Raw genomic sequence first — 20,730 nt, 5'->3', positions numbered from 1 at the left:
CTGTGCGGGATCAAGGAAGGCTTACGCAGAAGCCCTGGATAGGAAGCACCTGGCCCCCAGCCCTGACCTCACGTCTTGGAGAAATGTGGGTACCACTGTGAGGAAGGCACATGGTGGGCATTCCATAAATGCTGCTGTGTTGGGGGGCGGTGCGTGTAAACTGGTAGGAATAATGCTGTTTCTCAGCTTGGCCATCTCTGAGCTCCCTCCTTTTGGCCTCTTGGGGCACCACCCCTGGGGTCTGCATGTTGCTCGCCTGGCCAAGGAACAGGCAGCCAGGTGACCCTCCCTGAGCTGCACCACCCAGACCCATAGGACCCTGTGAGGCCTGGTGGGAGAGGAAGGGCCTGTTGCCCCCAGCCAGTCTGGGATGTGGACTGTGGCTTAAGGATAAATGGGTTCTGTGCTTGGATTTAGGACCCTGAGAAGTCACCAGGAGACTCAAGTGTTGCAATTGTTCCCACCAGTGGCTGCCTTTCCGCTGGGTTTCTGGGGAACTCAGGACTCTCTGTGTCCAGGGAACATGTCCCTTCCGTAACCACTGACCCATCTCCCCAGCCCCCAGCACAGCTGGTTTATTTTATTTTATTTATTTTAGAGACAGAGAGAAAGAAAGAATTGGTGTGCCAGGGCCTCAGCCACTGAAATTGAACTCCAGACACTTGCGCCTCCTAGTGGGCACGTGCAACTTTGCACTTGCTTCACCTTTTCTGTGTCTGGCTTATGTAGGATCTGGAGAGTCAAACATGAGTCCTCAGGCTTTGCAGGCAAGTGCCTTAACTGCTAAGCCATCTCTCCAGACCAAAGCTATTTTTTAAAATTTTTTTAATTTTTTATTTATTTGAGAGTGACAGAGAGAAAGGGAGAGAGAGAGAAAGAGAGAGAGAGAGAATGGGCACACCAGGGCCTCCAGCCACTGCAAATGAGCTCCAGATGCATGCACCCCCTTGTGCATCTGGCTAACGTTAGTCCTGGGGAATTGAGCCTGGAACCAGGGTCCTTAGGTTTCACAGGCAAGCACTTAACAACCAAGCCATCTCTCCAGCCCCCAAAGCTATTTTTTGAAAAATATTTTTTAAATTTATTTGCAAGCAGAGAGATAGATAGATAGAGAGAGAGAGAGAAAAATGAATGTACTCATCAGGGCCTTCATCTACTGCAAATTAACTCCAGACACATGTGCCACCCTGTGCATCTGGCTTTATGTGGGTATTGGGAAATTGAACCTGGGTCCTTAGGCTTTGCAGGCAAATGCTTTAGTTGCTAAGCCATCTCTTCAGCCCTTAACTTCCTATTTCTTTAAAAAAATTTTATTTATTTACTTGACAGAGAGAAAGGGGGGGGGAGAGGAAATAGGTGCACCAGGGCCTACAGCCACTGCAAACAAACTCCAGATACATGCACCACCTTGTGCATCTGGCTAGCATGAGTCCTGGGGAATAGAACCTGTGTCCTTTGGCTTTGCAGGCAAACGCCTTAACTGTTAAGCCATCCCTCCAGCCCTTAACTTCCTATTTCTATCTGCTCTCTTGGGTGCTCACCCTCGGCTCATCAGCACCTCTTAGATTGGTTTTGGGCCTCACTTCTGCCCTGTGTCTTCTCTCAGGCCCCAGACAGCACTGCAGGGCTCCGCTTAGAGTGTGTTGACATCACTTGTGGTTCTTCTCCACCCCACCTTCACCTTTTAAAAATATTTTATTATTTTTTTTTTTAAATGCATCCCTGAATTCTTTTTTTTTTTTAATTTTTATTTATTTATTTGAGAGCAACAGACACAGAGAGAAAGACAGATAGAGGGAGAGAGAGAGAATGGGCGCGCCAGGGCTTCCAGCCTCTGCAAAAGAACTCCAGACGCGTGCGCCCCCTTGTGCATCTGGCTAACGTGGGACCTGGGGAACTGAGCCTCGAACCGGGCTCCTTAGGCTTCACAGGCAAGCACTTAACCGCTAAGCCATCTCTCCAACCCAATATTTTATTTTTTTAATGAAAGAGAGAGAGAGGGAAAGAGGCAGATATATAGAGAGAATGGGTGCACCAGGACCTCTAACCACTGCAAATAAACTCTAGATACATGCGCCACCTTGTGCATCTGGTTTTATGTGGGTACTGGGGATTCAAACCTGGGTCCTTAGGCTTTGCAGGCAAGTGCCTTAACCACTAAGCCATCTCTCCAGCCCTATGAGAGCTGTTTCCCCCCACCCCCCCAGAGGTAAGGTTTCACTCTAGCCCAGGCTGACCTGGAAGTCACTATGTACTCTCAGGATGGCTTCGAACTCACCACAATCCTCCTCTGCCTCTCCAGTGCTGGGATTAAAGGCGTGTACCATCACACCCGGCTTCCCACCTCCACCTTTGAATGGTAGGAGCTTTCTATCCCCAGACAGACAATTCATCTGGGGAAGTAATCAGATGGAAGCTTATACTAAGGTGTGAATGGTTAATATAACAAGGCTATTTCCCTTTTCCAGGCCCTGAGATGGAGGAAGGCAGGTGAGCGTCTGACAGGGCCCCAGTGTTCCCTAGGCTGTGAGGCAATGACGAGTCCTCACTCTGGAAGTGCTCCCGTTGTGCTGTCTGGGAAGCGGGGTCACGTGAAACAGAAGGGAAGGACATGGAAGGGGTCAGGCAAGGGGGGCCCACGCTGGGCCTTGTGTGTGTGTGACCAGTAGGGCAAGTCACCAAACTCAGACCCTCCACTGTGTAAGGGATAGGCTCACAGACCTACGGGGGTCAGGAGGAATGCATGTGAAGCTCAGAGCTTCTGCCCCACAAGGCTGTGTCATTGTCCCCCCACTGTGGGTCCCCAGCCACTTGCTGTGCCTGAGACCTGTGCAGCCAGTCCTAGGAGGGCCCTGCCTGGAGGCTGCGGCAGGTTCGGATGCAAGCCCGGCCCTGTCTGGCGGCAAACCTTGACTGAACACGGCCGGTGCCAGGCCGAGGCCACACGTGAGACCAGGGACCGGGCCGCACGTGCCTCCTGGAAGCCTGTCTGGCAGGCCCAGGGCTGTTGAATATTTATTTACCGAGTTCTCCTGGAGCCGTGACACATCCGCCCCCAGAGGCTGCTGCGGCCGGCCACGCAGCACGCGGCCTGATTTCACCATCCCGGCTGCTCGGGGCCGGCCCTGGGCAGCTGCCCGGAGTCCCCAGATCAGAGCCGCGGGAGCCCCGGGTCACCGGGGAGAGGGAAGGGGAAGGCTGACGGGCTGCCTGCCAGGACTGTGGGCCCTGGCACGAGCTCCTGAAGCCCCACTCAGCGCCACCACTCCCACCTCATCCGTCACGACGGCCGCCGGGACCGTCACCCATCAGAAACCCACCTGTCCCCTTGGCTGCAAGTGGGGGGTCCATCAGGGCCCGAGATGGCAACTTTATGGAGGGCCCGTTCCAAGAGGTGGGTGATGTGACCTCAGGGAGGCTGTTGTTGTGGGGCTTTGTAGCCCATGTGGATACCTCCAGCAGGGATGGAGCGCCAGCGGTGGAGGAGGTTTCTGTCCAGGGCTCCAGAGTCAGTTCCCTCTCCCCAGCCACCTGGTTGGAGGCTGTACCTTGCTCCTACTCTGCTTTCCTTCTTGGTGCTGGGCCTCATCTGATAAGATTTGTCCAAACTCGCCACATACGAGGTGCTTGCTGTCTCCCCGACAACCGTGCTCAGTCCTGTGGGTTCACGCCTCCCATGGAGCTCACGGAGCAACTGAGCCCTGGGTCCCATTTCACAGATGAGAAAACTGAGGTCCAGAGAGGTTCCATGACTGACTCGGGGCCACGCAGCTTGCAAGTGTGATAAAAATCCAGCGCCTGGCTCAGAGCTTGTGCCGATTACTAGTTCCCGTGACTTTATCCAGCTGGCCTGTGTCACCCCTTGGGGGCAGGTGCTTGTCTGTCTTGGTCACTGTTCTGTCCCTAGCCCCTAGAAATGGTGGCTGGGGTCTAACTGGGACTCAGTAAATGGCTCTGGTATGAATGAATATCTCATGACAACTCAGTGGCAAGGTCTTATTATTACTCTCCACGTCTTTACCCATGGGGAAACTGAGGCTAGGGTGGGCTTAGGGCTTGGGGCTGCTGGAGTTGGGTTTGAACACATGGCTGAGAGGATCCCACGTCTCTAACCAGCAGATGGCCAGGCCCCCATGGTGGTGAGGCCCTGAGGATGTGGGTGAATGGGTGTGGAAGTGGGCTGTCCCATCGGCAGAGTGATGAGGACAGTGGCCGCTGGAGTAGGCAGCGTGTGTCTGTGTGGAATGCCCGGCATCTCGCCCAGCGGGAAGCACAACCTGGCATCCTGCCCTTCGGGCTTCTCGAGGCCAGGGAGGGGTAGTAGCATCGCAGCTTTTCACAGGGCCCAGGAAGGAGCTGGAGCCTGTTTTTGCCTTGGCTTTCCAGAGGACAGGGGCCTGCCTCCCCTGTGCACTGTGACCCTCCTAGGGGGGACAGGGGCCTGCCTCCTCTGTGGACTGTGGCCCTCCTGGGGGGGACAGGGGCCTGTTTCCTCTGTGGACTGTGACCCTCCTAGGGGGGGACAGGGGCCTGCCTCCCCTGTGGACTGTGGCCCTCCTGGAGGGGACAGGGGCCTGCCTCCCCTGTTGACCGTGACCCTCTTGGAGGGGGACAGGGGCCCGTCTCCTCTGTGGACTGTGACTCTCCTGGGGGGTGAGGGACTTGTCTCCCCTGTGGACTGTGACTCTCTTGGGGGGGGACAGGGGCCTGCCTCCCCTGTGGTCTGTGACCCTGGGGTGGGGGGGCAGGCACCTGCTTCCCCCTGTGGACTGTGACCCTCTGGGGCACGTAGGGGCCTGTCTGAATTGAAGAGTCTTGGGCCTCTGATGGGCCAAAGTCCAGTGGTGGCTGGGTGTGGTAAATCATGCCTGCTATCTCAGCATTTAGGAGGCTAAGGCAGGAGGATTGCAGTCAGGAGGCAAGCCTGGTCTACTGAAAGAGAGACTTTTATATATTTATAAATAAATATATTTATTTTAGTTATTTACTAGAGAGAGAGTGAGAGAGGCAGATAAAGAGAATGGGCATGCCAGGCCCTCTAGCCACTGAGAATGAACTCCAGACACATGCGCCACCACGTGCATCTGGTTTACATGGGTTCTGGGGAATTGAACCTGGGTCCTTAGTCTTCACAGGCAAATGCCTTAACTGTTAAGCCACCTCTCCAGCTCTCCCCAGCCCTTTTTGAAGACAGGGTCAACCTGGCCTCCTATTCAATGTGTAACCAAGGATGGCCTCGTATTCTTTTTTTTCTTCTTTGGTTGGCTGGTTTGTTCATATTTATTTACTTATTTGAGAGAGACAGAGAGAAAAAGAGGGAGAGAGAGAGAAAGAGAGAGAATAGGTGTGCCAGGGCCTTCAGCAACTGCAAACGAACTCTAGATGCATGCGCCCCCTTGTGCATCTGGCTTATGTGGGTCCTGAGGAAGCAAGCCTGAACCAGGGTCCTTAGGCTTCACAGGCAAGCGCTCAACCTCTAAGCCATCTCTCTAGTCCTGGCCTTGAATTCTTGATCCTCCTGACGCCACCTCCTGAATGCTGGGTTGTTTGTTTATTTTTTTAAATGACTTAATTTATTTATTTGAAGAGAGGGGAAAAGAGGCAGTGAGATAGGGAGAGAGAGAGAATGGGTGCACCAGGGCCTCCAGCCACTGCAAACAAACTCCAGCTGCATGTGCCACCTTGTGCATCTGGCTTACATGGGTCCTGGGGAATCGAACGTGGCTCCTTTGGCTTTGCAGGCAAACACATTAACCACTAAGCCATCTCTTCAGCCCTTGTTGGTTTATTTTTGAGGCACAGTGTCCATATGTTGTCCAGGCTGGTCTCGAACTCATAGGCTCAAGCATCCTCCTGCTCCCAGCTTCTGACAAAGCTGAGTCCAGGAGCCCCTGTCTTGTGGGTTTGTTCTGCCACCATCTGCTACTGTCTATGTCACAACGGAAGGGCCTGGGGGCTCCAGGGTGTTTTCCCCAGGTTAGCAAATCCCACAGAAAGAACCTTTTGTTGTTGTTTTGTTTTTTTGAGGTAGGGTCTTGCTCTAGCCCAGGCTGACCTAGAATTCACCATGTAGTCTCAGGGTAGCCTCGAACTCATGGCGATCCTCCTACCTCAACCTCCCGAGTGCGGGGATTAAAGGTATGCACCACCACGCCTGGCTTGTTGGCCAGACTTTTATCCCCTGTCTGTCTGAGGCCAAGCAGGAATGAAGATTGTTGACTAATCCACGCCAGGGCAGAGGTGTTTTTGTCTCAGAATGCCTCTGTGTGTGGTCATGTGTGTGAGCATGGACTTTGTTAGAACACCTTTCTTATTTATTTATTTATTTAAGAGCGACAGACAGAGAGAGAAAGAGAATGGGTGCACCAGGGCCTCCAGCCACTGCAAGGGAACTCCAGACGCATTCGCCCCCTTATGCATCTGGCTAATTTGGGTCCTGGGGAATTGAGCCTTGAACAGGGGTCTTTAGGCTTCATGGGCAATCAGTTAACCGCTAAGCCATCTCTCCAGCCCAGAACACCTTTCTTGAAAAGCACCCCTGCAGAGCTGGGGAGGGCTGCCCCTTGACGAAAGTCCTGGGGCTGTTAGTAGAGGAAGAGGCTGGTGCCCAGCTGAAGCCCGAGGGCTATGATTTGGCCTCTCAGGCAGCATTGTCCGCACAGAGCAAGTGGTCACAGGGCCTGGGCCTTTAGGTCACTTCATGTATTTCTCATTACAAGCTCCTTTCTGAGATCAAGCTTTCATTACTATTTGCTCTGCCTGCCAACCCGGGCCTCCCATTTTACTTATGAGGAAACTGGGGCCCAGAAGGCCTCAGCTCTCTCAAGAACACACGGCTTAACGGTGGTGGAAGTGGGACCCATCCAGTCTCCTAACTCTGTGGCACCCTGGTCCCTGTCCCCAAAGTGCACTCCCCGGGGAAGTTTCCTCCCTGACTCTCCCCTCCTTCCCTTCTCTCTCACAGAAAGTCCCTCAACAGGAGCTCTGTGAGGTCACGGGTGCTGGGCAAGTCAGCCAAGGCGTATGGCACACTGCGCAAGGGCTCTGTCTGTCTGGACCCCAGGCCGCAACAGGTGAAGAAGATCTGTGAAGCGCTAAAGAGAGGCCTCAGGTGAGCCGAGAGGGTCGCCGCTCCCCCCTGCCACGCTTTCACCTCTTCATGGGATGCTGGGGCTGCCCCAGAGAGGCCCCGAGAGTCTCCCGCTGTAACCAAAGTCACCAAGCAGGACCTGGCTGCAGCCACCCCCTCAGCTCCAGCAGGGAGGAAGGCAGAGGGTCTCTGATCTGCTAGGTGGTGGTCACACTGTCACACAGACGCTCCTGGGCACTTGTGGGGGTGGGGGGCTGGTGTCAGAAATTTCTAGGATGTGAAAGGCTGAGACGGGAGCATCAGTACCCTGCTGGGTGCGTGTCAGAGGGAATGGCACTTGCCGAGGCGCCGGGGTGGGCACCTGTGTCTTGCACTCTCAGAGTTTCAGAGGCTCAGGGCAGTGGGATGGTGAGTGAAGGGGATGCTTGACCAGAAACCAACAATCAGCTGGGCAGAGGCTGGAATGGGTCAGGGGGGAGGGTTCAGATGTAGATTTTTATTTATTTATTGAGGCTGACAGAGTGCAGGCCAGGGTACAGAAGTGACTCAAACAGCCAATGATCCTCCAGTGGGGGACAGGCAGGCAGGCAGACAGACAACAGAATGACAGAATGGAGAAGTGGTCTTCAGGTGTGGGTGCTGGGCAGGAAGGTACTGGAGTCGGGAGTGGAGGTGGTGGGGATTCGAACAGGCAGCTGGGGGAGCCCTCGCCAGGTAGCATGGCAGTAAAAGTCCTTAGGGGAGGAAGCACCTCACAGGCCAGAGGAGCTCGGGATGCAGAGGCCCCGGGGCAGGAGCATCAGACCCGGAGGTGTGCAGCGGTTCAAACAGAGGGACAGAGGGCGTTGCCAGGGGACGATGGGACCAGAGCTGTGTGGGCTGTGGAGGCCCTTAAGTGGGAGCCATGGGGGAAGGGCAGGAGTGGGACACCAGAGGGGACCATGGTGACCCAAGAAGGGCTCGGTGGTGGACTCACTGTAGTGTGGGGTGGGAGGAGTGGCAGGGAGACAGAATGGGTTTGGGGTACAGTGGGGAGTGGTGCCAGCTCTGTGACTGGGGTGGGGTGGGGCAAAAGCTGAGAGAGGAGAGGAGACAGGTGACCCAGGTAAAGACAGGAGAGATGTTGCCTGTTCCCTGGCCTGCAGGGGCCACTGGGGTCAAAGCAAACAAGCCTCCCCACTGGCCAAATTTAAAGAGAAATGCACGCACACACACACACACACACGCACACACACACACACACAACAGAGAGAGAGAAATACACAAACCATCTGGGTCCTCCAGCTCCTGTCCCACTGAGCCTGTTGGGGCAGCCAGCATCACCTTTACCAGTGGTTCAGGATCCGAGTCTGAAGAGATGTGCCCAGAGAGAGAGGGAGGAAAAGAGAGAGAGAGGGAGAGAGAGAGAGAGGAAGATAGAGAGGGGGGTAGGGAGACTGGAAGGCAGGGACAACCAGGGCAGAAGGAATCTGGGGGAACAAGGGCCTCCCAAGGGAGTTCCCAGATGCTGTGGTCCCCTGGGCATCAGAGTGTCCAGGAGACAGGACAGTCATCCTCCTCCCAGAGGGAAACATGGTACGCTCACTTCTTCTGAGCTGGGACCCCCACCTAAGGTGTGGCACAGGGCACAGCTGAGGGCTTAGGCCGTGGCGGCCACGGGTGGTCTCAGATCTGAGTTCAGCCTCCCCCTTCTGGGCAGCCCTGGCGTGTCACTCGATGCCCGTGAGGGGCGGCGTGCCCATCTTCACACTGAGCCTGGTCACAGTTGGACTGATGTATGCTGTGATGGACAATAACCAAAAGCCCTCCAGGTCTGTTTGTGCAGAGCTCGGTAGCAGTGAGGCGGCCACTCGGCTGAGGACACAGTGGCCCTCGTGCCGGGATGAGACACGGTCAGCGGACCTGCTTCTCCTCTCCGCTCCAAAGTCCCTCTCACTGTCCCCTCAGGGAGCACCTGTGCGAACAGCAGGCTGAGCTGGACTACCTGTGTGGACGCCACACAGACACCCGGAGGGGCTCCAGGCTGGTGAGTGACTGGGGGGTCAAAGATGGGCAGCCCTCGGCCACCTGTGTCATGGTCTGGGTCTGGGTCTCCAATTTGCCTTCTGTGGAGGTTAGGCGACCTTTGTGGCCCGCTGGGTTCAATGGCACAGGTGAGTCCTGAGGCCTACCTCACCTTCCTCTTGGTTCTAGAAGGGACTGCCACGTAGAACACTGCCGAGTATCTTCCATGTTCCTGTTTTCCAGCCCTCAGCCATCTGGTGCATAGAGTCACTGGCTTATGTGACGTTTCGATGTGTCACGGGTCCTGTGGCAGAGACTGTATGTTCCCAACGTCAGCATGCGGCAGTTTCCGCCCCTACCAGGATGGAGTCCGAGGCTGGTCTGGGGTCCGGGTCAGCCCAAGGCTTTTGTTGCCCTCAGCAAGGTCAGAAACCAAACCTTAACCAAGGGAGAAGACAGCATGTCCAGTTAAACTTTTTTGTTTTTGAGGTAGGGTTTCACTCTAGCCCAGGCTGACCTGGAATTCACTATGTAGTCTCAGGGTGGCCTTGAACTCATGACAGTCCTCCTAAGTGCCGGAATTAAAGAAGTGCCTCACCACTCTCGGCTCAGTTAAATTTTATTTTCAGACTTTTTTTTTTTTTTTTGAGGTAGGGTCTCATTCCAGCCAGGCTGACCTAAAATTCACTATGTAGTCTCAGGGTGACAATCCTCATACCTCTGCCTCCCAAGCTGTAGGATTAAAGGCGTGTGCCACCATGCTCGGCTAATTGTTTTTTTAAAAAATATTTTATTTAATTATTAGAGAGAGCAGAGAGAGAATGAGCACACCAGAGCCTTCAACAGAGAAGACCTGGGATCAACCAAGTGGGTGGTATGAGGCCTCCACCCCATGTGGGTGCCAGCTATGAGGGGAAGATAGGGCCTGGCCAGCTCAGTGGGTAGCTGGGCAGCAGCCAGCACAGACACTGCTGAGACCGTGCCCATTCCCAGCACCAGCCTTTCCCAACACATAGTGGTTCCCATGCCAGGCTCCATTTTCCACGTCTAGAAGTTGCCTTCACGCAGGCGATGTGTAAAGAGGCGTGTCTGTTGTTGCCATTGCCAGGATGTGCTGGGCACAAGGCCCAGATGGCAAGCACGGACATGGTGTCTCCCCTGGACGTGGTCGGTTTGAATTTCAGCATGGCATTGGCTTCTGAGAAGCCCACACAACCCGTCTCTTCTCAGATTCAGCTGCTTTCCTAGTTCTTTCTTTTTCTTTCTTTCATTCTTTTCTTTTTCAAGTTAGGGTCTCACTCACTCTAGTCCAGGCTGACCTGGAATTCATTATGTAGTTCCAGGCTGGCCTCGAACTCACAGCACTCCTCCTATTCCTGCCTCTGGAGTGCTGGGATTAAAGGCGTAGGCTATCACACCTTGCTTTCATTTCATTTTTTTTTCAATTTCTTTTTCTTTTTTATTTGAAAGAGGAGAGAGAGAGAGAACATGGGCACGCAAGAGGCTTCTGCCGCTGTAAATGAACTCCAGATGCATGTGCCACTTTTTGCATCTGGCTTTATGTGGGTATTGGGGAATCAAACTTGGGCCATCAGGCTTTGTAAACAAATACCTTTAACTATTGAGCCATCTCTTCAACACTATTTCCTCATTTATTTATTTATTTGAAAAAGAGAGAGAGAGAGAATGAAAAAGGCAGATAAAGACAGAATGGGCATGCCAGGACCTCAGACCATTACAAACGAACTCCAGACACATGCACCCTCTTGTGTGTGCTGGGGAATCAAACCGGAGTCCTTAGGCTTCCTAGGCAAATGCCTTAACGGCTAAGCCATTTCCCCAGCCCCCTAGGTCCTTGTTTCTTAACTGAGATCTGGATTTTGTGATCTTATACATAAGTTTCACAAATGTGCACGCAGGAAAACAGACTTGTTCCGATGGTTAGTTATTTTTCTTTCCATTAGCCCTCTCTCCTAGCCTCCACTGTCACCTGTGTGCCTCATCCTCAGTGTCCCATTGTCCTTGTCTTTTTTCTGCCCTGTTCACGTGTCCTGCAGTTACACATACACAAACTGACAGAAGTGTTGGAGTGTAAAAAAAAAAAGAGACCTAAACAGGCATTCCTGGATTCTTGGGACTCTCACTTGTGTTAAGCAACCAAGAGGCTGTTTTGTAAATGGAATATTTGGTCACACCCCTTCCTTGGCATCCCGGCTGTGAATTCTTACACTGGCAGAGGTGTGTGGTCATAACAATACCAGGAGGCCTGCCAAGCCTAGATATTTACTATCTGACCCTGTATAGAAAGGGCGCCCACTTCCGACAACATCCTCTCCATTGGCGGGGTAGAAGCCCTTCATGGAGATATGGGAGTGTGTCGTTGCTAGGGTTTGGTTCTGGGGTGATCCACCTGCCTGCCTGAGCTCCCCACTATCTAGTTCTTCTAGCCACAAATGGTGCCAGTCCTTAAACACTCGGTAGTGGGCCGCTGGTGTCGAGGATCCGCTGTGTCTGATGGGCTAGGTGGGGTGGCGCTCATTTCCTGTAAAAGGAAGGCTCCGGGAGGTTCAGTGACTTGCCCAGGACACACAGCTGGGAACTGGGCTCAGACCTAGAGCTGGCTTCCTCTGCACTGTCAACGGCCCTCGGTCTGCAGGCCTCACGGGACACAGTATGATCGGCTTTTGTGCTTGACTCTCAAATATTCTCCTCAGTCACACAGGGGGTGTCTGGGACTCTAACACCTATTTCCTCCTCTCTCTTCTCCTCCACAGGCGTTCTATTACGACCTGGACAAGGTGAGCAGACTTCCTGTGTTCCGTGGTCTCTATGGTGGCCTAAGGCTGGCTGGGTTGGCCTTCCACACTTACCGCCCTTGAGTGGAACTCCTGAGTCTCCTCTCATGTTACACATGGGGAAACTGAGGCTTGGGGTGAGCTGCCCTGAAGTCTAGAGGTGGTCAGTCTGACGTCCCTGAGCCCAGTTCTCTGAGCCAGCCCCCGTGTGGAGAGCAGTGGTGGGGTGGGGGTCTGGAAGGCTGACCTATGTACTACACTATGTAATTCACTATGTAGTCTCAAGCTGGCCTTGAACTCATGGCGATCCTCCTACCTCTGCCTCCCGACTGCTGGGATTAAAGGTGTGTACCACCATGCCTGGCCCCAGGCCCCCTTTTAAAGCATCTTTTCTTTCTCTGGGAGAAGCAAACCCGCTCTGTGGAAAGGCAAATCCGGAAGATGGAGTTCCACATCAGCAAGGTCAGAGGTTTGGGGTGTCACAGGGGGGAGTGAGGTTGCCCAGCAGGAGCAGGGGAGTCCCCAGGGCAGGTCAGGGCCCCTGTCTTGGGTAGGGCAGCCAGAGAGCACTGCGGTAGGCAGGACATGGGCCAGTGGAAGGGCTCAACCCTAGAGTAGAGATAAGGGGTGTCAGGGCTCCCCAGGACTGTGGAACTTTGTCCTCAGTGGGTGCAGAAAAGCCTTCTGCTCAGTCTTAGAGGACTGCACCTGCCCATTGTACAGATGGAAGGTGGAGGCCCAGGACACAGGGATAATCCCCTAGCAAGCCCCTTGGGCTTTTTTTCTTCCTTCCCCTCCTTTTGGTTTTCTCTCTCTCTCTCTTTTTTTTTATTTCATTTTTATTTTTGAGAGAAAGAGGTAGACAGAGAGAATGGGCATGCTAGGGCCTCCAGCCACTGCAAATGAACTCCAGATGAATATGTCACCTTGTGCATCTAGCTTATGTGAGTCCTGGAGAATCAAACCTATGTCCTTAGGCTTAACAGGCAAGCACCTTAACTGCTAAGCCATCTCTCCAGTCCCCAGTTTTTTTTTTTTGTTGTTGGTATTATTGTTGTTTTGTTTTTGAGGTAGGGCCTCACTCTAGCCCAGGCTGATCTGTAATTCACTATGTAGTCTCAGGGTGGCCTCGAACTCATGGCGATCCTCCTACCTCTGCCTCCCGAGTGCTGGGATTAAAGGCGTGCGCCACCATACTGGGCCACCCTTGAGCTTTCTTACAGTCTACAGACGCCTCCAAGATTTTTACTTCCTCCCCGGGATCACAGAGGTGGGCAGCCACCACGACCCCACCTCACAGTGGCTACTGCGGCTGGGCGGGAGGTGGGAGGAAGGAGACAGTCACAGCTTTTACTGTGCTCTGAGTCCGTGCCAGTCACCTGCTGGTGCCGAGGTGCTGAGTGGTGCCGAGGAGGGCCCCGCCCCTGTGGGCTCCCACCCATGGCCGTGGGGCTAGAGCTTGTCCCAGGAGCGGGCTGGGCTGAGCAGTGGCTCCTGGGGAAGCAGCTGTGGGTAGTCGTGGGCTGTCCTTCCGAGGTGACCCTCAGCCTGTGCCCACGGCAGGTGGACGAGCTCTACGAAGGCTACTGTATCCAGTGGCGCCTGCGGGATGGTGCCTCCAACATGCAGCGAGCCTTTGTGGGGGGCCCGCAGAGCCGCGCCTCGCGGGAGAGCCTGCAGGAGCTGGGCCGCAGCCTGCACACATGCACCGAGGTGGGCTGCTGGAGAAGCCCTTTCTGACCCTTCTCCGAGGCTCGCGGGCAGGGGTGGGGTGCCGGTGCCTGAGCTACCTGTGGGCTTTTCAGGACATGTGGCTCATCGAGGGGGCTCTGGAGCTTCACCTGGGGGAGTTCCACGTCAGAATGAAAGGTGAGGGTCTTGAGACGTCTGCGCAGGGGGAGAGGTGAGGGCTGGAACCCCAGAGGCCTAGACCCGTCGTGGCTGTTTCCCCTGCTATGACACAGGGTGGGCTCGCTGCTCTCTGAGCCTCGGAGTGGGTCCTCCCCCACTGCCCATCATGACCGCTTTCTTCTCCAAGCTGCTGGGCACACCCAGTGGGGGTCTCCCCTAGTCCCTGGGGCAAAGGTAGGGAAAGAGACGAGCCCATTTCTATGTTCCAGGCTTGGTGGGCTATGCACGCCTCTGTCCCGGAGATCAGTATGAGGTACGGCCACGATCTGAGGGGCTGTCCTTGGGACTTGGGGGGAGGTACCCAGGCACTGGTGAAGGGTCCTGCTGGTGCTGTCACTGCGCCCATTCCTGGGCCTCACTGCAGGTGCTCATGAGGCTGGGCCGCCAGCGCTGGAAGCTGAAGGGCCGGATTGAGTCAGACGACAGTCAGACTTGGGACGAAGAGGAGAAGGCCTTCGTCCCCACGCTCCATGAGAACTTGGAGATCAAGGTGGGGTGGGGTCTGGGGCGGGGCTTGGGCACCCTGGGGGCTCAGCTCAGACACCACCGTCCAGTTCCCACTGCCAGGTGACCGAGACGCGTGGCTTGAGCTCGCTCGTGGTGGGCACGGTGACATGTGACATCGCCGACTTCTTTGCTGCACGGCCACAAGTCGTGGTGGTGGACATCACCGAGTTGGGCACCATTAAGCTGCAGTTGGAGGTGCTGTGGAAGTGAGTATGGCCAGCTATGCCTAGCTCTGGCCTTCTCCGGGGCCACCTAAACTGCCGTGGGGTGGGTAGGAAGCCAAGAGACCCTGTGAGCTCCCAAGGTGTTGGCACAGTCCTGACTGGCTTCCATAGCCTCCAGTGCGAGCATCCACCCTCACCAAATCCTCACTGCCTCTCACCTCCCACCCCATGGCCAGAATGACTTGGCAATTGCCCACCCCACCACCTGGCCCCTCTGACCTTGAATTCTACTCTCACTTTTGGACACATTAAGTGTGACAGCCCCAGTGGCTGCCTGACTTTGACCCTTGCCAGGGCTCCTCTGCCCACAAAGGTTTCTTTGCTTCATCTGTCACGTGTGATTGGCTGTTCGTTCCACCTTCTCAGGTCCAGGGCTAAGTGGTCACCTTAAGCCTCAAGGGGCCCAAGTGCAGGAGAACAGCCTCAGCTCTGTGGGGTCTCCGTCCAACATCACCAGGGGTTTTGTTCTTGGTCGGAGAGCTTTCTCCCAGACAGAACTGTGTGTAGGGAGCCCTTTCCTATTTCCCAGAGTAGGTACAACAGGAAGGGAGACCTGGGAGTTCTCTCCCTGAGATCCCTTTGAGCATTAGGATGGTGGCTAGCTGGATACATTCAACCCTAGGCCAGATGTTCCCAGGGCCCAAAGCTCTCCTGGCTACAGGTGTCTCACGAGGAGGCGCTGTGGGCTGCCTGGCTTCTGGCCCTCCAGATCAGAGTGGCTTCCATGCCCCGTGGCTCAAGCAAGTTGATCACGGTGGAACTTTGTTTACCTCTGTGTCAATGACCTGGCCTTATAGGCCTGTCACTAGCCAATAGGATTTGTGGGAAGAGCGTAACAGAGCCATGGGGCCTCCTGGCACTGAAGACATTGGCCTCTGCCTTCTCCTGCAGCCCTCTGGACTCCGAGAGCTTGCTGGTGTCGCCGAGCCCCGCTGGCAGGTTTTCTGTGGGCAGCAGGAAGGGTTCCCTGCACACCTGGACTCCTCCAAGCACCCCCAGCTTCCGGGAGAGATACTACCTGGTAAGCGAGCCTCCCCTGGCTGGTGGGGATGCAAGGGATCTCTGGGGACAGAAGCCCTGGGCTGGCCAGGGCAGGTGTGCCCCACTTGGGACTTAGCATCATGTGAGGCTCCGCTGACCCCCGGCTCAGCTCATGCTGTGCGTATTGAGAGCCGCGCTCCGTGGAGAGTCCTGCTGCCCAGCCATGACCTTGGCCTCCACCTTGCTGGTGTCGGACGGACTTCGTATGTGCGTCCAGAAGTGTGATGTGGAGTTGTGCGCATCGGAGCATCCATCCGCCCGTGACCTTCAGGGACCAGGATCCCTTCAGAACCACTGCTGCCCCTCCTCCCATCTCCCCCTAGGGACACTGCCAGCTGAGCCTTGTCCCCGGCGCTGTCCTTGGGTTTTTTCCTAACTTCCATGTGTACTTGTCCACATGTGATTTCTTCAACAGACATGGAAGTCATTTCAGTGTGGGGCTATGACTAAGGCCACAAATCATCTCAAGTGGACACGCCTCCCCTGGGCTCTGGGGCTTGTCCCCCCCCCCCGACTTAGATGTGGACTTGGGCACATGGAGGTCACCATATGGGTGGGGAGACACCTGACCTCTTCTCCATAAGGAGCTTGAGAACAGAAATGAAAATAAGACATTTTGCCCAGCCCAGGAGCCCATGGATGGATGGATAGCCTCGGCCTCCGACTTGCTGTGTAACCTCAGCCTCTCTGGGCTTCATTTTCTTTATCAGAACAATGAGAATAGCAGCGCTTCTCAGCTGGGTTGTGGGGAGGCTAAATGAGTTACTGATCTTCTGGACACTTAAAAGGACACTTTACTAGCGAGGCAGGGCTTTGTAGACTCCAGGCCATCCCAAAGGTCCCTGTGCTGTGTGTGCGTGTGTGCGTGTGCGTGTGTGTGTGCAGGTGGGGGGCAGAAAGGCAGTGTGTGTTTTCACACTCGATTCAAATCCTTACTCTCCTCATGGGAACATGAGTTAATGAGGTGACAGGTACATAGGGAACACCCAGTGACCACTACTGTTCCTGTGGAAACAAACACTGTGTGAGTCTGGGTTTCATTCAGACCTTGGTGAAGAATGCCCTCGGGGAGGTGACCAATGACCAGATGAGGGACACACCCAGTGCCAGCCCAAGGGGTGAGAGGGCCCCAGGGCAACAGAGTAAAGGGGGAGGAAGCTGCTGAGGCAGGTGGGAGCTGCCTTTTAAAATAAGGTGTCTAAAAGAAGAAAACAACAACAAAAAAAGAAAAAAAAAAAAAAGGAAAGAAAAACACTAAGGTGACTGGGACTGCAGAGATGGCTCAGCCGTTAAGGCGCTTGCCCGTGACGGTAGATGCATAAAGTGGTACACGCATCTGGAGCCCATCTGCAGCAGCTGGAGGCCCTGCTGCACCCATCCTCTGCCTCTTTCTGCTGGGCACAGTGGCGCCCGTCTTCGATCCCAGCACTCAGGAGGCAGAGGTAGGAGGATCCTGTGAGTTTGAGGCCAGCCTGAGGCTATGTAGTGAATTCCAGGTCAGCCTAGGCTAGAGTGAGTCCCTACATGGAAAAACAATAAATAAATAAATAAATAAATAAAATAAGGTGTCTGGGCATGGGGATGTCTGAGTCAGGACCTGCAGTGATGAGGGAAGAGGCCTTGAAGACATGTGTAGGGACACTGAACACAGGGAGCAACGTGCTGAGGTCCTAAGGCAGGTGCATGTGACAGAGCTGGAGGATCAAGCAATGAAGAGGCTGAGGTGACAGGGTCTTCCCAGCACCTCTGAGATGCCACTCGCCTTGACAGACCTCTGCTGTCCCGAGCATCTGGGCATGCAGAGGTCTGTGGGCAGCCCCTCTAGGGCATCTTCCCGTGGTCCTCGGGCGGCTGTTGAGCCTGTCCCCGTGTCCCCTCCAGTCTGTCCTACAGCGGCCAGCTCGGCAGGCCTTGCTGCTCCATGGGCCAAGGGCCACCTCTGTCCTCAGCTACCTGTCTGACAACGGACTTGAGGGCTCCAGCCTGCGGAGCCGGAGTCAGGAGCTGCTGGAGATGGACTCCTTCAGTTCCGAGGACCCCCGAGACCCTGAGACGAGCACGTCGGCATCCGCCTCGGACGTGGGCTTCCTTGCCCTGGCCACAGGCCCCTCAGCGGGCACGGAAGAGGAGACCCGGGAGGAACCCCCACCCCCGGGCTTGCTGCCAGCCCTGACTCATCCGACCAGGGGCGCACCTGTGGAGCGACCCGGCTGGAGGGGCTTCGGAGGAGAGAGCCAAGCTGTGCCATGGGACTCCCCGTTCCAGAACCACAGGGTCCCGCCAAGCCCAAAAGGCCAGGAAGAAGAAAATACAGGGGACGGAGTGGAAGGGCCCCTGCAGGAGGTCCTGGAGCTGCTGCGAGCCACGGACTCCACCCAGCCCCAACTCCGGGAGCTGGAGTACCAGGTCCTCGGCCTCAGGGACCGGCTGAAGGTATGCCCACCCTGCGCTGGACAGCCACCCTGCTTTGCTGATGGCCTGAGGCTTGGGAGCAGGCTCAGGGGCCGGTTGACCTCACCCTCATGTGACCCCAGTGGGCCATGCCTCCCTAGGCCTCAGTTTCCTCACAAGTCAAGGGCTGGGAAGAGGATTCAAAGGGGAGGCTCGCAATGGGTCACTTGTACCAGGCAGAACCTGGCATCTTCGAGATTCTCCTGACGTGAGTGGGTGGTAGGTTTAGAACCCACACTCCGGACCAGAGCTGACTGCATGGAAGGTCTCCAGCCTCCTTCACACACACACCCAGAACCTTCTCCGCAACTCACGAGAGGAGACCCTCGATTCACCAGGTGGCACTGACCTCAGAGATTACCTCCACAGATGATCCCATTTTGTTTCCGTGTTTAAAAAAGAACATAAAATAAAATGTAGATCACACGAACCAATCTATGAACTCTGCACCAGCACCAAACTACTTAAGTTTCTTCAAAATTATTTTTGTTTTATTCCTACCCCTACCTCATGTTACAGATTAGCATAAGCAAAAGTTTTTTTTTTTTAATTTTTTTTTTTTTTTTTTTGAGAGCGACAGACACAGAGAGAAAGACAGATAGAGGGAGAGAGAGAGAATGGGTGCGCCAGGGCTTCCAGCCTCTGCAAACGAACTCCAGACGTGTGCACCCCCTTGTGCATCTGGCTAACGTGGGACCTGGGGAACCGAGCCTCGAACCGGGGTCCTTAGGCTTCACTGGCAAGCGCTTAACCGCTAAGCCATCTCTCCAGCCCATAAGCAAAAGTTTTATTTCTCATTTTACTGATTCGTGGCTAAAGGTTTTTGTTTTGGCTTAGTTTTTTTTTTTTTTTTTTTTTTTTTTTTTTTTTTTTTGAGGCAGGGTCTCCCTCTAGCTTAGGGTGGACCTGAAACTCACTCTGTCGTCCAGGGCTGACCTCCAACTCATAGCAATCCTCCTACCTCAGCCTCTGGAGTGCTGGGCTTCAAGGCGTGCACCACCACATCCTGCTTCATTTTTTATTTTATATGACTGCTAACCACTTTACAAAGGACTTGCCTGGACACTTCAAGAAAAATAATTTGAGAATGTATGTCACATTTTTTGTACTTTAAAATATTAAATTTATTTTATTTATTTATTTGGGAGGGAGAGAAATAGGCACATAGGCAGAGAGAGAAAGAGAGTGGATGTATCAGGGCCTCCAGATGCTGCCAACAACTCCAGACACAAGAGCCACCTTGTGCGTCTGGCTTATGTGGGTCCTGGGGAATTGAACATGAGTCCTTTGGCTTTGCAAGCAAAGCCCTTAACCACTAAGCCATTTTTTGTACTTTTTAAGTGTGTTTCTGTGTGGAACAGTTTGAGTCAGGGAGCACACGACTTCTACCACACTCCTGTATTTTGAAAAAATGATGCCCACTTTATATAAAAATCTCAATCTTACAATAACATAAGACCTTAAAGCATCTCTAATAAGTAATTCCTCCTTCTCTTCCCTCTCCTCCTCTTCCTTTTTTTTTTTAATTGTTTAGTTTTTTAAGGCAGGGTCTCACTCTAGCCCAGGCTAAACTGACACTCACTCTGTAGTCCCAGGCTGGCCTTGAACTCACAGCAGTCCTTTTTGGCAAACCATATGAGAACAATAAAAATACTTCAGTTTTTGTTTGCCCTTCTAAAGAGAAATCACTCACAGAATCATATATATAAAAAACACCTTATGGCCATATTTTAATATTTTATTTATTTGAGAGAGAAAGAGAGACAGATTGAGAGGCCTGTAGCAAATGATCTCCAGATAAATGTGCTATCATGTGCATCTATCTGGCTTACATGGGTGCTGGGGAATTGAACCTGGATCCTTAGGCTTCACAGGCAAACACCACTAAGCCATATCTCTCCAGCCCCCACCTTTTTTTAAAAATTTTTTTTTATTTTTTGGTTTTTCGAGGTAGGGTCTCACTCTGGTCCAGGCTGACCTGGAATTAACTCTGTAGTCTCAGGGTGGCCTTGAACTCACGGAGATCCTCCTACCTCTGCCTCCTGAGTGCTGGGATTAAAGGAGTGCGCCACCACGCCCAGCTCTTTTTTTTTTTTTTAAGAGAGGATCTCAAACTTGCTAAGAAGCCCAGGATGACCTTGATTTCAAGATCCTCCTGTAAGCTGGGGATGTGGCTCGGTGGGTAGAGCGCCCACCTAGTGTGGACAAAACCCTGTGCTCCATCCCCAGCACCGCATCAATCAAGTGTGGTGGTACACGCCTGTAGTCCTAGAGCTCAGGAGCTGGAGGCAGGAAGATAAAAAACTCAAGACTATCCTGGCTTGCCTGGACAATGTGAGACCATGTCTCAAACAACAACAACAAAAACCCAAAACAAAAAAAACGTATGTTCATTCAATGGGCCAAACAGTAGGAGACCTAGAAGGTTAACTTGCCAGTTTGAGGTTAGCCTGGGATACATACGACACGGTCTCAAAACAAAACAGAGATCTTCCTGCCTCGGCCTCACCAGTGCTGGGATTACATACCACAGCACCACACCCAGCTCATTCATACACATTTCAGACGTGCGTGTTAGTGTACACAGATGCACACATGCACAATACATCCTCTTATTTGTGTATTTTTTTTTTTTTTTAATCCTTGAGGTAGAGTCTCACTGTAGCTCAGAGTGACCTGGCCTTGAACTCACGGCGATCCTCCTACC

General features: G+C 53.8%; 1 protein-coding gene across 2 annotated transcripts in view; it reads left to right on the top strand.

Moving 5' to 3' along the window:
- Ripor3 (RIPOR family member 3) overlaps positions 1–20,730 on the top strand; it is an 85,439-nt gene that overhangs the window by 54,175 nt on the left and 10,534 nt on the right. Inside the window, exons 1-12 of one of the 2 annotated variants that reach the window (XM_045157722.1) lie at positions 3,125–3,394; positions 6,965–7,111; positions 9,038–9,116; positions 11,869–11,892; positions 12,295–12,351; positions 13,453–13,602; positions 13,695–13,758; positions 14,010–14,053; positions 14,165–14,290; positions 14,368–14,513; positions 15,423–15,552; positions 17,454–18,005. In XM_045157722.1, coding sequence (XP_045013657.1) covers positions 3,363–3,394; positions 6,965–7,111; positions 9,038–9,116; positions 11,869–11,892; positions 12,295–12,351; positions 13,453–13,602; positions 13,695–13,758; positions 14,010–14,053; positions 14,165–14,290; positions 14,368–14,513; positions 15,423–15,552; positions 17,454–18,005 — 1,551 coding nt within the window. In that variant the 5' untranslated portion in view covers positions 3,125–3,362. Of the gene's footprint in view, positions 1–3,124; positions 3,395–6,964; positions 7,112–9,037; positions 9,117–11,868; positions 11,893–12,294; positions 12,352–13,452; positions 13,603–13,694; positions 13,759–14,009; positions 14,054–14,164; positions 14,291–14,367; positions 14,514–15,422; positions 15,553–17,453; positions 18,006–20,730 lie in introns of those variants that run through there. The other variant, XM_004663864.3, reaches the window with a different exon arrangement.

The sequence above is a fragment of the Jaculus jaculus genome, chromosome 8 (assembly GCF_020740685.1).
Source record: "Jaculus jaculus isolate mJacJac1 chromosome 8, mJacJac1.mat.Y.cur, whole genome shotgun sequence".
NCBI lineage: Eukaryota > Metazoa > Chordata > Mammalia > Rodentia > Dipodidae > Jaculus > Jaculus jaculus.
This window is presented reverse-complemented; position numbering and strand designations above follow the sequence as displayed.